Genomic DNA, 13,831 nt, shown 5'->3' on the forward strand with positions numbered 1-13,831 from the left:
CTCATTGTACCATATTTTAAGCGAATAAAGAATTTATTATTATTTCCTTTATTTATCTTCCTTCTTAAGTTAGGTTTTGTACAATATGAGTATAAAGGTAAAATAAAAATAACACTTACAAAACAATATAAAACATATAAACACATTATAAAAAACCTAACCTAGGGTGCCGCCAGCAGCGGGGCAGGGCCCAAGCTGCCGGTGGTTAGGGCTGCAGAGAGAGGAACCGTCGGACTATCCGCGCCGTGTCCAAGATCACCGCCTTCTGCATCTGGCCCTTGATCCATCCACCTAGATATATTATTATTATTATTCATTTTAATAAGTACCAATTACTTACCAAAAGGTGGCCAGTTACTAACCGGTGGCCAGTTACTAGCGAGTTAAAAAATGACAGGTTTGCTTTATTAAAAAAAAAATGGTCACTCTGTTCCAGTTTACTCCATGTAATAGATATAATAACATTGCTATTAACAACTTCTAACGACTTTAACAAATTGTTTTACAAGCAACTATACAGATAATCACTTAATCATTGTAATTATAACTAAATGTCCCAAATAACCGACTTCCAAATTAGGTTTACTATTATGTTTTTTCTACAAACAATACCTAGCGATTAGTTAGTATTTGGTATATAATCCGGGCATATGAAACAAAGTCATCAGAATCACGCTTGCTTTCAGCAATACTGTATTACCCGTTGAGAAGAAAAAAAACAACATGTCTAAGTTCGTAATCATCTTTTTGGTGGCTACATTTGCAGCATGCATCACCGGTGAGTTCTTTATATCGGCCACAGAATAGTAAATTACGGTAAAAGTGCGGAAGAAAGGAAATTCGAAGAGTGTGGCGATAAATTAAAATATGATGTGGAGTGTTTTAAATCGACAGGAGATGCCTACTAAGTCCAATATTTGTTAAGTTTAAAAAACAAATTAAAATATTTGATTTATACAATAAACTCCACTAACCTCCATCATTTTACTAAAATTAGTTTTACTTGTTTCAGCCGATGATAATGGAGACGGCTCTACAAGCTTTATGTAAGTTGTACATTACAGTGTAAGAATAATTAAACATAAACAGGGCACAACGTCACATCTCGGACACTGGTGATCTAATATATGAAAGAGGCGCGTTCGTAGCACACATTCTAAGCTCGTGTAGGTGAACACGTACCATGCTTGTGTGAGTGAGATATGACAGGTCGACTGTTCGCGTTTTTGACAAGCGGTAACTGTGAAATAACCGAGAGGGGGTGTGCGACACTTTCAGCGGGGGGCGGGAGTGGCCATACTGTATGTATGTCACAGTATAATAAAGAGTACTATCTTTATTATACTGTGACAACGTTTTTATAATTTTATTTTAAAATTCGTTTTTGATTTTACAGGGGCGATTTTATGAAACCGTTCAGTGACACCGCGGTGAGTATCAAATTATTATAGTTTTCTATAGGTTTAAGTTACATAACTTACTTCCTTATTGATTTAAAAAATACGTTTCTAAATACCTTTAGGCACTTATTGTACCCAGTGCTCAAATAATTCTTCTGAAGGGAAGTTTCCCCAAATTAGTACATACTTGTACCCAATAAAATTTAAAATTAGAACTGTAGGTACACTGCACTCTGCAACAATCCATAATTGCTTAGTATAGGTTCTATCACACGGCTGTAAATTTCTTTATGCTAATAGGAGTAGCTTTTGCCTGCGGCTTCGCTCGCGTTAGAAAGAGACAAAAAGTAGCCTATGTCACTCTCCATCCCTTCAACTAACTCCACTTAAAAAATCACGTCAATTCGTTGCTCCGTTTTGCCGCAAAAGACGGACAAACAAACAGACACACACACTTTCCCATTTATAATATTAGTTGGATTACAGAAAGCTGCTGAAAATTTGGTCAAGAATCTTAAACCTGCGCCCAACGAAAGAGTGCAGGCTACTTACACTGAAGAAGAACATCATTTAGACACAGTGGACGGCAAAGTCGTTGACCAAGGAGACTCCCAGAAGAAAATCAAGAACGACAACGGAAAAGTTACTGAAAACACCTCGAAACATTAAAATAAACGAATGATCTGAATAGAACATTGATTAACTGAATGCTGCACTGAGTAAAATTATTAGTGTATTAATAAAATAAATAAGTCGCGCGATTTATACCAAAGATTTTTATTTACCTACCCAGTACTCAACCCTGAAACATATCGTCTACCGTCTAAATTTAAAATTTAATACAATTAACACTTAAATTCTGAAACATTTTTTGACTAACAACAATTAACTACCTACATTAGTAGTAACTTATTCCAATTTGTGTATTTTTTGGCACTGCTGCCAGTTACACATCACTTAAACAATATTTGAGCCTTGTGACAATTTTGGGAGGCAAAATATGTAACTATTTTTTTTACTTGCATATCATCATATTGTAAGTAATGGGCAAGCAAACTTAAGATAATGTGAAACACCTGAAGGCACTAAAGAAAAAGTCTAATAAAGATTATTTTTATTTGACATGTTACGATACGAACTTACCCCAACCTCCCCCAACTTCACGTGGCTCTGGCGCGCACGCGTAACTATATATTCGCAGGTGGATAGCCGAAACCATCACAACTTCTCTAGCTGTTACAGTTCGTATTCAAAATACCTATATCAAATAATTAAAAATGTCGAAATTCATAATCCTACTTTTCGTTGTGGCTTTTGTTGCTTGTGCTACCGGTAAACATATTTGGTTTTAGTTTCGTTTATATTTAGACTAAAAATTCGCCCCAGTTTTGCACGCGTTACACGAAACCTGCTGGCCGATTTTTGAGTCTCACGCGTTCGAATTCAGAAAATTGTCTCTGAAAATAATAGGCAAGTCACCGTTTACAACCGGTATTTTAGTGACAGTGAGACTCAAAAATCGGGCCCCTGAACCTAAAACCTTTCTCAAGTGTCACTCCAGAATCCGTTTTTTAATTTTTTGAGTTTTTTGCGAACCTACATACAGACAGACGGACGCAACGGGGACTGTGTGTGTGTAGTGTGTGTTATAGGGTGTAGGATGTAGGATGGGATGGACAGACATACAGCGGTTGCGAAGCTGTAAGCTGTAAGGGTTCCTAATTACTCGCGTAAGCATGCAAGTTGAATATGCATCGAAAACTTAGACATAAGACCTATTTTGTTACCATATTCAAGCAAATAAGGATTTTTTTTTTCATTCTATAAAATTCTGCAACCTTGAAATGAGGCATATGGTATACTAGGGTAATTCCGAAAGTCGTCTAATTTCGAAAGTCGCACAAAAATCACCATTATTTCCATCATATCAAGATTCCTCTTTCGGAATTCCCAGAGCATTTTTATCATTCCGAATTACCCTAATGCACCTTAGTCCTTTTTGTTTTTATGTGTATTAAAGGCCCCGTTTTCATTCGTCTACGACACGTACGGGAAGAAGGGATGTTGAAATTTTTAACCCGTCATCGTCAACACAGCAGTTTACCTATAAACTTTATAGAACGAAGTTTCCGGTCTCGTTTGATAAATTCAATAACCTAACCACACAATTAAAATTTTGAAAAACCCCCGACCGCGACATAGTGGACCGATTTTCATGAAACATAGCTAAGAACACTCCCGACTAACTCAGCTTTCAAACAAAAAAAAACTAAATCGAAATCGGTTCATCCGTTCGGCAGCTACGATGCCACAGAGAGTCACACACACAGACAGACAGACAGACAAACAGACAGACAGACAGACAGACAGACACGTCAAACTTATAACACCCCTTCGTTTTTGCGTCGGGGGTTAAAAAGTACTGAATACAGGTACAGTCAACCAATTTGAATCCTAGGCCACTGTAGAACCTTTGCACAGTAAACGTCAATGTGACTTCTTATGGCAAATAGAACATGGTTTAAATAAGACAGGGTTCTAAAGTGGCCTAGGATTCAAATTGGTTGACCGTACATACATAAACTCACTCCTGTAATCACAAGCGGTATAGCCAGAGTATGAAACTGTTCAAGTTTCAGTGCCACAAATCATACAATATAAGGGTTTAAAAGAAAACGACAAAGTGATATTAGTGTTATAACGTTATAAGCTTTGTTTTTGAGAAATTATACATGCATGTACTTTAAAATCACATGTGACTTTAAATTTTCAATAGTCACTGAATCTTGAGAAAGATGAAAAAGGAATTAGGTTTTGGGTAAATCCGTGCAAAGCCGGGAGGGTCGTTAGGTTATCCATACTAATCCATACTAATATTATAAATGGGAAAGTGTGTGTGTCTGTTTATTTGTCCGTCCTTCACGGCAAAACGGAGCGACGAATTGAGGTGATTTTTTAAGTGGAGATAGTTGAAGGGATGGAGAGTGACATAGGCTACTTTTTGTCCCCCACTTCCCTAAAATGAGGGGTGGACGTTGGTATGCAGCATGTCGCAATTTTCGAATTGCGCGAATTCGCGGGCAAAAGCTAGTTTACTTACTTATTTTACTTATTTTACTGTTTTTTAATTATTTTCAGCGAGCGATGATGATGACGACGACGCCGGTTTCCCGTCGCTCGGATTGTAAGTACTCGTGTAGTCTAATAATAAACTTTCATACCTATACAAAAATATACAATACAATACAATACAAATATTCTTTATTGTTCACCAATATAACAAGATTACATCACATAACTTTAATTAACTGTGGTAGACAACAGGCGGTCTTATCGCTAAAGAGCGATCTCTTCCAGACAACCTTTGGGTAGTGGAGACAAGACACAAAAAACAACTGATTTGAGTAGGTGATGCAGTGAGTGATAGAAAACGTCAAATAATCTTAATACTAATAAACATACATAAATAGGAATTAAAATAAACCTAAATATACCGTACGTAAATATATGACAATTTATTATATCATTTCTATCGAAATATACACCCTCTTTTATTGAATTCCGCTAACTTTAAGGGAAGATTCTTTAGTTCAATAATATAATCAATTTCTTTAATATACCTAATCAATTTCTCTAACAAACTAGCCTCCTAACTCTTACGGTTATCGAATTATAAAAAAAAAATACTGAACACGTGTGTGGCATTCCTTACCACTTCCTAATGTTATTTGTTTTGACATGTGCCGTCAAACACTTGACAACGACTTTAATGTTATGATTAAGGTCCTCTCACACTAATTAATCCATTTATTACCTATGTATTGAAACAAAATATGTATTTTTTTTTCGAATTTAACAAAAAGCGATACACCGTAGGGTGGAGCGAATTTAAAAATTTTGGATATACCTATGCAATTGAATACCACTCAAATAATGCCTAATTTTATGTAGATTACGGGAAAAATAATTTAAAAAATCTAGCTTATCGTATACTTTTGGCCCTCTACTATTGCATTTAATTTCGTCATGTTGGAATAATTTTAAAGGGTTTTTTTCTGCTTTCTAGATTTTCCGGCTTATTTTCAGATGTGGTAAGACATTTTATTACTATAATTTTCATAATTTACTCTTAGTTTGTTGCTAATAACATTTTCACCGCACCAACTGTTAAAGGCTTACTTTGCTATTCGAAAACAGATAGCAAAATTGCATTTTATCCACAAGAGTGCAAAGTAATTTCCTACACATTTTAACTTGTTGTCTTAAACGTTTGGCATTCAAATTCATCATTTGAGGGAAACTCAAATTCTTCATTTACTTTTATTCACATGTGGGTAAAATGCACCTTTTTACCACACCAACACGAACAAAATACTAACTATAAAACATCAAATTAAATCAAATCCATCAATCTATTTAGTACTAGCTTTTACCCGCGGCTTCGCCCGCGTAATAAAAGTATTCTTATTGAAACGTTTACAAAAAATAAGATTTTCATTTGGATCCGTAGGTTTCTTTGTAGGTACATCTGTCCGCGATTATTTCGATCAATTCTCGACTGGGGGGGGGGGGGGGGGGGGGGGGGGCATTGTAACTTGCTGTACGGTCAGCCAAGAAAGTGGTTTACCACTTTTCGACTCTATTGATTGAAAAGTGGTAAACCACTTTTTTGGCTGACTGTACCTTACACATATTACTATTGTTTTAAATGAAATTCTTGCAATGATTGTAGAATTGTTACACAGCGACCACAGCTTAGGTAGTAGGTACGAATATGTATGTATTTTACCTGTATAAATATTTATACTGGGGAAACTTCATACAACCCACATAGCCAGTACTTCGACGCTATGGTCGGTAGGGTAAAAAGTACTTCCTTGCATTATCGCTTACAATTTTTTCCATTTTGCTTATCTTACTTACTGCAAACGTAAACATATAAAAGGCAGGCAAACAACGATCTTCTTACAGCACATTGAATGTAATAGTTATTAAGGATGCAGGATACTCGCCAATGCCTACTTAATCCCTTCCCACTGAGCCGCCTGCATTTTATACTGCCTAGATATCGATTGCCGACCGATTATTCCGACCCCAATCCCTATCCCTATCCCTATCCCTATCCCTATCCCTATCCCTATCCCTATCCCTATCCCTATCCCTATCCCTATCCCTATCCCTATCCCTATCCCTATCCCTATCCCTATCCCTATCCCTATCCCTATCCCTATCCCTATCCCTATCCCTATCCCTATCCCTATCCCTATCCCTATCCCTATCCCTATCCCTATCCCTATCCTATCCCTATCCCTATCCCTATCCCTATCCCTATCCCTATCCCTATCCCTATCCCTATCCCTATCCCTATCCCTATCCCTATCCCTATCCCTATCCCTATCCCTATCCCTATCCCTATCCCTATCCCTATCCCTATCCCTATCCCTATCCCTATCCCTATCCCTATCCCTATCCCTATCCTATCCCTATCCCTATCCCTATCCCTATCCTATCCTATCCCTCCTATCCCTATCCCTATCCCTATCCCTATCCCTATCCCTATCCCTATCCCTATCCCTATCCTATCCCTATCCTATCCTATCCCTATCCCTATCCCTATCCCTATCCCTATCCCTATCCCTATCCCTATCCCTATCCCTATCCCTATCCCTATCCCTATCCCTATCCCTATCCCTATCCCTATCCCGTCCCCGTCCCCGTCCCCGTCCCCGTCCCTGTCCCTGTCCCTGTCAAATTATCATGCTAGGAGGTGAGCTTTGAAAAATCCTTTCTTAGTGCTCCTCTAAGGAACTTCCGTGTCAATTTGAAATCTCTTGAACCAGAAGTAAAGATAAAAACTAAACCTATACTTATGGCTATTTTGGATATTTTAACCCCATTGCACAACAACAGGGGAGAAAATTTCTTTTGCACCTCATTAGATTTTAATATCCATAAATATAACCATAAAAACGATACCCATATTGTGTTTTTAACTTTACCCCCTTTGCACCCCTTTAGGGGTCAAATTTTCAAAAAAACCTGAAACATGTATTTAGTCATATGTCTTTAGGAATCCTCCTGTGAAGTTTCGAATAAAATAGTCAAACTAATCTTGTTTCCCCATACAAACTTTGAACCCCCCATTTCACCCTTTTAAAAGGAGAATTTTGCAAAATCCTTTCTTAGTGCTCCTCTACGCCATATAAGGAACCTATGTGCCAAATTTGAAATCTCTAGGACCAGCGGTTTCGGCTGTGTGTTGATATGTCAGTTAGTCAGTCAGTCAGTTTCTTCTTTTATATATTTTTTGATATTTAAACCCCATTTCACTACAACAGGGGAGAAGGTATTTCACTTCCGCCTCGTTAGATTTTAAAAGCGTTGTATTTATCGTGATCAGCGACCCGATTAGTCATAAAAACGATACCCATATTGTTTTTTTTACTTTATCACCCCCTTTTCACCCTTTTAGGGGTTAAATTTTCAAAAAACCTGAAACACGTCTTTAGTCATATGTTTTTAGGATCTCTCCTGTGAAGTTTCGAATAAAACAGTGAAACTAACATTGTTTCCCCATACAAACTTTGAATCCCCATTTGACCCCCTTAGGAGGCGAATTTTGAAAAATCCTTTCTTAGTGCTCCTCTACACTATATAAGGAACCTACGTGCCAAATTTGACATCTCTAGGACCAGCGGTTTCGGCTGTGCGTTGATATGTCAGTCAGTCAGTCAATATCTTCTTTTATATATTTTTTTGATATTTAAACCCCATTGCACCGCAACAGGGGAGAAGGTATTTCACTTCCGCCTCGTTAGATTTTAAAAACGTTGTATTTATCATGATCAGCGACCCGATAAACCATAAAAACGATACCCATATTGATATTTTGACTTTATCACCCCCTTTTCACCCTTTTAGAGGTTACATTTTCAAAAAACCTGAAACACGTATTCAGTCATATGTCTTAAGGAATCTTCCTGTGAAGTTTCGAATAAAATAGTCAAACTAATCTTGTTTCCCCATACAAACTTTGAACCCCCATTTGACCCCCTTAGGAGGTGAATTTTGGAAAATCCTTTCTTAGTGCTCCTCTACACTATATAAGGAACCTACGTGCCAAATTTGAAAGCTCTAGGACCAGCGGTTTCGGCTGTGCGTTGATATGTCAGTCAGTCAGCTTCTTCTTTTATATATTTAGATTTATGATTCAAAATCATCATTTATAGGTAAATTCTACCAGCCAGCTTAATGTCAATGAGTTTGAATTGATTTGGTTTATGTCGGTTGATATTTTACAGTTAGTATTTGTATTCCGTTGTCACCGTGAAAATCTTTGAGTCACACCACACAGTGGCAAAATCTATTAAAAAAAATACAATTTTCAGAAATTGGGACCCAAAATTAGTGGCAGTTGTTAACAAAAAAATAACTCGCTGTCAGTTTTGCAACGACAATTAAGCATAAAATCTGCCTAAAAATCAACTTTTTTCCCGTTCTATATGCAGATCATTAATTATTTATTTATTATTATTTTTTATGATTTATTATTCATATACGTCACACAGCATAACAGTAAAACCAAAGCACTGAGAAACTAAAAAATAAAAACAATTCATACAGCACTAAAGTAGTAAAAAACACAAAACAGACGAAAAAAAACAATATTCTATTTAGGCGACAGCGTAACAGCGTGGCTTCGTTGCGTCGTCTGACTCGGCGTAGGGTTCGACAGGTTGCCCCGGAATCGCCGAAACACACCCTTCAGCCAGAAGTCTGCGCTCGCGCTAGTGTCTCGTAGCGGCCGCGGCACGCGCACCACAAACGAACTGAAGTGCACGTAGTGGCGCGACTGCATCTGGAACACCCTCAGCGTATAGCCAGTATTCTGGCGAACGTACTCCACCAACTCCCTATTTATCCCTTATAGTTTATGTAATTAACACAAACAATTTTTTATTGAAGTTTCATACTTAGTTGCGTTACAAAACTGACAGTGAGTTAACTTTTTGCTAATAACTGTCACTAATGTTGGGTCCCAATTTCTGAAAGTGCCCATATACCGTATCAACTGGTAAAACAAATCACTAATAATTATTAAATTCTTGCAGGACAAAACTTTTGACGACTTGAGGAACATGAAACCGGACGGCCCGAACAGCCATGTTGAGGGTAAATCCCATTATCAGTCCGATAGTGAAACCATTGTAAATGGGAAGGTGGTAAACAAAGAACATGAGACCGACGATATTAAGAATAAAGATGGAGAAGTACATGAAGAACACAGCAAACAATAAAACCTCTCGAAAGGAAACCTGGACTTCAAGCAAGAAATTGATATTGTAATGAATTAGGATTTGAATATTGTAATGAATTAGGATTATTAATTTATTATGTTATTTAAGTAGTTAGTGTAAATAATGAAATTAAAATAATCACGCGACTAAAATATATTGTACACTTTTTTATACCCCAAAATTACAATTAAATAGATAATATTCTAGAAAAGAGGCCAATCATTGACGCTCCGTAGCTGTAGTAGCTATCGCTCTCTGGCCTGGTAATAATACGGAAGAACAATAAAGAGAGAACCATGAGCTACGGAGTCTGGACGATTTGCCATGTGTATGCACAATATGCACATATGCTACATTCCTCCTCATTCTCATGCTCCTCCGCTACATTACAAATGAAACAGCAAATGACAACAGGTTGGACAAATTCCAAAGAAGTATTTATTGTTTAATCGTAGTTAGGGTTGCCAGACGAAAAAAAATTCCCCTCACTAGCTCAGAAACACATGTTTTATCCTTCAATGCCAGCGGGTAAAAACACACTTTATCCACTAGTGGATAAAATAATTTGACATTGAATATAGTCAAATTTTCTGCCTCAAATTTGATAAAAGTGGGTGAATCTAGTGATGAATGAAGATGATTTACCACCTATGGAACTACTGGAAGCAGTGATAAACGTGTTTTTTGCGTTATTTGTGCACATCAAGTCATGCACTGTGACTGTGACTGCAAAAGTTTCATTGATATTTAATCCTCTAGAAGTAATATGTACTTGATTCCCTTTAGCGATATTAAGCGATGTCAGGGATTTAGTACCGTTTAGTAGCCAAAATTTCGTAACCGGCTACAAACCGGGAATCTTGATTCCCATTTTGTAGCCGGTTACGTATTGTGCCAGAGTAGTACCGTTTGGTATCTATGTTTTGTAACTGGCTACAGAACGAGAATACAAAATTCCCTGTTTGTAGCCGGTTACGTATTGGGCCCCGAGTTACTGATCGAAGTTTCTACCAAATCGAAGCTAGGACGGTGTACAGACGGACAGAGCGAAACTATAAGGGTTCCTAGCCAACGTAGTTGACTACGGAACCCTACAAAATTACTCAATGTCAGCATTATTCGAATAAATCATGTATTCATATACGGCAAAAAAAATGCCATTTGGAAGCTGGTTACCAACCATGGCTACGAATCGGTAATGATTTAGTCTTATTTTGTAACCAGTTACAATACGGGATTATTTTTCCCGTTTCGAAGCCGGTTACCAAACTTGGTTACAAATCGGTAATGGAAAAGTTCTAATTTGAAGCCAGTTACGAATTGGGATTTTTTTCCCGTTTCGAAGCTGGTTACCAATTTTTAGTTACAAAACGGTACTAAAAGGATGTCAGGAAATATGTTTATAAATATATTTGCAACAATAGTCAAGAATGTCAAGATATTTCAATTTTGTAACTGGCAACCCTAATCCTAGTAGCATGGACTCCAAAAATGCACGTATTATTACAAGTGTTTGTATTGTTTACATATGTAATATAAATTTCAGTAAGTATAAATTAACCATTGTTACAATTTAAATAAAATATATGGAGAGTAAAGGATAAAGAAACGTGATAAAGGACATGCTTAATTAATTTAGTCTCCGAAAATTGTATTTAATAAACTGCTGAAGGGGACATAGGGAAAATCTTAACGGAAAAGCTCTATAGAATAAAGTTGAAAATTGAAACAATTTTATGCGTTAAATTACCTCCTATTCAAAGTTACGTCAAATCCTATTAACTTTTATACTCATGTATATATTTTTTTCATTAACAACAAAAAAAGTTATAATACAAGTTATAATAATAAACTTACCCGTTTTTACTGTCCTCTCTTCATAACTATTGTTTGTTGTTTATTTTATTGTGTTCACATTAAGCTTTATTGTATTTCTCCTCCATTAAATTAACATGTTGTGTCATGTCATCCACCTGTGCGCGGTTACTTTTCTTTCATGTAGCTGTTTTTCTTTAATATTTCCATGTGTAAGAATGCAAATCCAGGCCCATTTCATGGTTAACTGTAGAAACTCACATTAACGGCAAAATAACATAATTCTCTGGCTTCTTCTTTTAGAAATATTTGTACACAGGACTAATTATGTAGCACTTTAATACTTAATGTAAGTTTTAATATTAAAATGTAGGTATATGAGTGAAATGGTTCAATTTTGTTATTTTGAACTCATTGGCACGCTGTGCGACCTGACCGGCCATTTTTATTTATTTATTGTGTCAATATGTGTAAACCTACCCGCAGTCCAGATGGCGCTGATTACCGCCTCGCAATAGTGGGTGCGTTCAGATATGTCGGAAGGGCAGGCCGCATAGCTGCGTTCGTGGCCCACAAACTGGTCTCGCCGGAAGATCAGCGCTGACCCCTAGGGGTCAGCATTTACGCTGAGGCGGGACCATTTCGTGGTAAACACGACATATTTTAGTTTGTTATCTTATATTTTTTTTTGTAATTATGAATTACTTATGTAAATAATTTATGTGTTTACCATGAATAAACTATTGAATCTGAATCTGAATCTGAATCTGAATCTAATTAATTGATCAAATAGGGATACCCCCATTTGCCAGAATTTCATTTGCCATAATTTTATTTGCTACCCTATTCAACAATCATAATATTGTTTCTCATAACATCTTATGCCATAATCATTATTTACTATATTAATCAAGTGCCAGAAACTTTGTTTACCATAAAGTCAGTTTCCATAATGTCATTTATCAGAATCATCGAAATCAGTAATTACCACATTCCATACCATCATTTGTCATCCAAATTAGCGACCAGAAAAGTCAATTTCCATAATGTGATTTGGCAGAATCATCGAAATGCGCAATTATCACAGAGACGAGACTACTAGAAGTACTAGAGAATGAAACTGCTATCAGAAAGTAGGTTAGGTTAGGTTAGAACTGTGACCCCCTGGAAAATAAAACTGCTATCAGAAAGTAGGTTAGGTTAGGTTAGATCTGTGACCCCATGGAAAATGAAACTGCTATCAGAAAGTAGGTTAGGTTAGGTTAGAACTGTGATCCCCTGGAAAATTCAACCGCTTGAAAAGTAGGTTAGGTTAGGTTAGAACTGTAACCCCCTGGAAAATTAAAAAGCTATCAGAAAGTAGGTTAGGTTAGAACTGCGACCCCCTGGAAAATTAAACTGCTATCAGAAAGAAGGTTAGGTTAGGTTAGAACTGTGACCCCCTGGAAAATGAAAGTGCTTGAAAAGTAGGTTAGGTTAGGTTAGAACTGTGACCCCCTGGAAAATGAAACTGCTATCAGAAAGTAGGTAAGGTAATAATATGGGCAACAATTAATATGGCAATAATTGCTTATGGCGTTTGAATATTAAACCATATTATTGGAAATTAAACGAACTTACCTGTAAGTGAAGTTCTATTTCAATTATATTAGCTGCACAAATTCCGAAATGATATATATTAACTTGTAGTACGCCGAAGTACATACAGCCCTAGCCATGATATTTAGAGTAAATATTAAAATTTTTGAACGAAAATTCAAAAACGTTGCGTCACATTTCCGAACGGAGCGTCTCCGTCACGCCGTTCGGCGCTACCAACTTCATTTAGTTTAGAGTGATACACCAGGACATATAACTTCACTGCCTGCGACTCGCTACCCGCTAGGCGATCCTCAATCGCAAGATTACAGAGCGGGAAAAAGTATGCTACATAATAGCTACATAGTATATGCTTATCTTGTAACGCGTAACTCGCGCTGGCAGTGAATATGATTTAACAATAATTTTTGCTAACAACTCAGCAAAGCCAGCCTTATCCTAAACTTTGTCAGGGATAGCTCCGGGATCCCTGGTTGTCTAGGACAACGCGGGTCCTGGGCGGAGGGTTATCATTTCGGAATTTGTGCAGCTAATATAATTGAAATAGAACTTCACTTACAGGTAAGTTCGTTTAATTTCCAATTATTATTACGCTGCACAAATTCCTTCAATGATATATATTAACTTGTAGATGTTTAGAGATATACAAAGTTTATTTCTGGCTTTGTATTAGGTATACAATGTTAGCCTAGCAAAATTATGCTTGTCAAGATTATGTGA

The 13,831-nt window shown here is 36.9% G+C and overlaps 2 protein-coding genes across 2 annotated transcripts; both read left to right on the top strand.

Moving 5' to 3' along the window:
- Positions 1-680: 680 nt before the first annotated feature.
- Positions 681-2,180, top strand: LOC125225847. The gene is made up of 4 exons (XM_048129718.1): positions 681-778; positions 1,013-1,046; positions 1,397-1,430; positions 1,887-2,180. The coding sequence occupies exons 1-4, from the start codon at positions 724-726 to the stop codon at positions 2,067-2,069; spliced, it is 306 nt and encodes a 101-aa protein (XP_047985675.1). The 5' UTR covers positions 681-723; the 3' UTR covers positions 2,070-2,180.
- Positions 2,181-2,608: 428 nt separating this feature from the next.
- LOC125225583 lies at positions 2,609-9,837 on the top strand. The gene is made up of 4 exons (XM_048129350.1): positions 2,609-2,732; positions 4,539-4,584; positions 5,467-5,491; positions 9,512-9,837. Exons 1-4 carry the CDS (start codon positions 2,678-2,680, stop codon positions 9,695-9,697), a joined length of 312 nt encoding a protein of 103 aa, XP_047985307.1. The 5' UTR covers positions 2,609-2,677; the 3' UTR covers positions 9,698-9,837.
- Positions 9,838-13,831: the final 3,994 nt, after the last annotated feature.

This window comes from Leguminivora glycinivorella, chromosome 4 (assembly GCF_023078275.1).
Source record: "Leguminivora glycinivorella isolate SPB_JAAS2020 chromosome 4, LegGlyc_1.1, whole genome shotgun sequence".
Lineage (NCBI taxonomy): Eukaryota > Metazoa > Arthropoda > Insecta > Lepidoptera > Tortricidae > Leguminivora > Leguminivora glycinivorella.

Excerpts from the sequence above, each read along its gene's own strand:
- LOC125225847 (XM_048129718.1), top strand. The coding sequence starts at position 724 with ATGTCTAAGTTCGTAATCATCTTTTTGGTGGCTACATTTGCAGCATGC. Across the intron at positions 1,047-1,396 it reads GACGGCTCTACAAGCTTTAT|GGGCGATTTTATGAAACCGT; the intron begins GTAAGTTGTACA and ends TTGATTTTACAG. Across the intron at positions 1,431-1,886 it reads AACCGTTCAGTGACACCGCG|AAAGCTGCTGAAAATTTGGT; the intron begins GTGAGTATCAAA and ends GTTGGATTACAG.
- LOC125225583 (XM_048129350.1), top strand. The coding sequence starts at position 2,678 with ATGTCGAAATTCATAATCCTACTTTTCGTTGTGGCTTTTGTTGCTTGT. Across the intron at positions 2,733-4,538 it reads TTTTGTTGCTTGTGCTACCG|CGAGCGATGATGATGACGAC; the intron begins GTAAACATATTT and ends AATTATTTTCAG. Across the intron at positions 5,492-9,511 it reads CCGGCTTATTTTCAGATGTG|GACAAAACTTTTGACGACTT; the intron begins GTAAGACATTTT and ends AAATTCTTGCAG.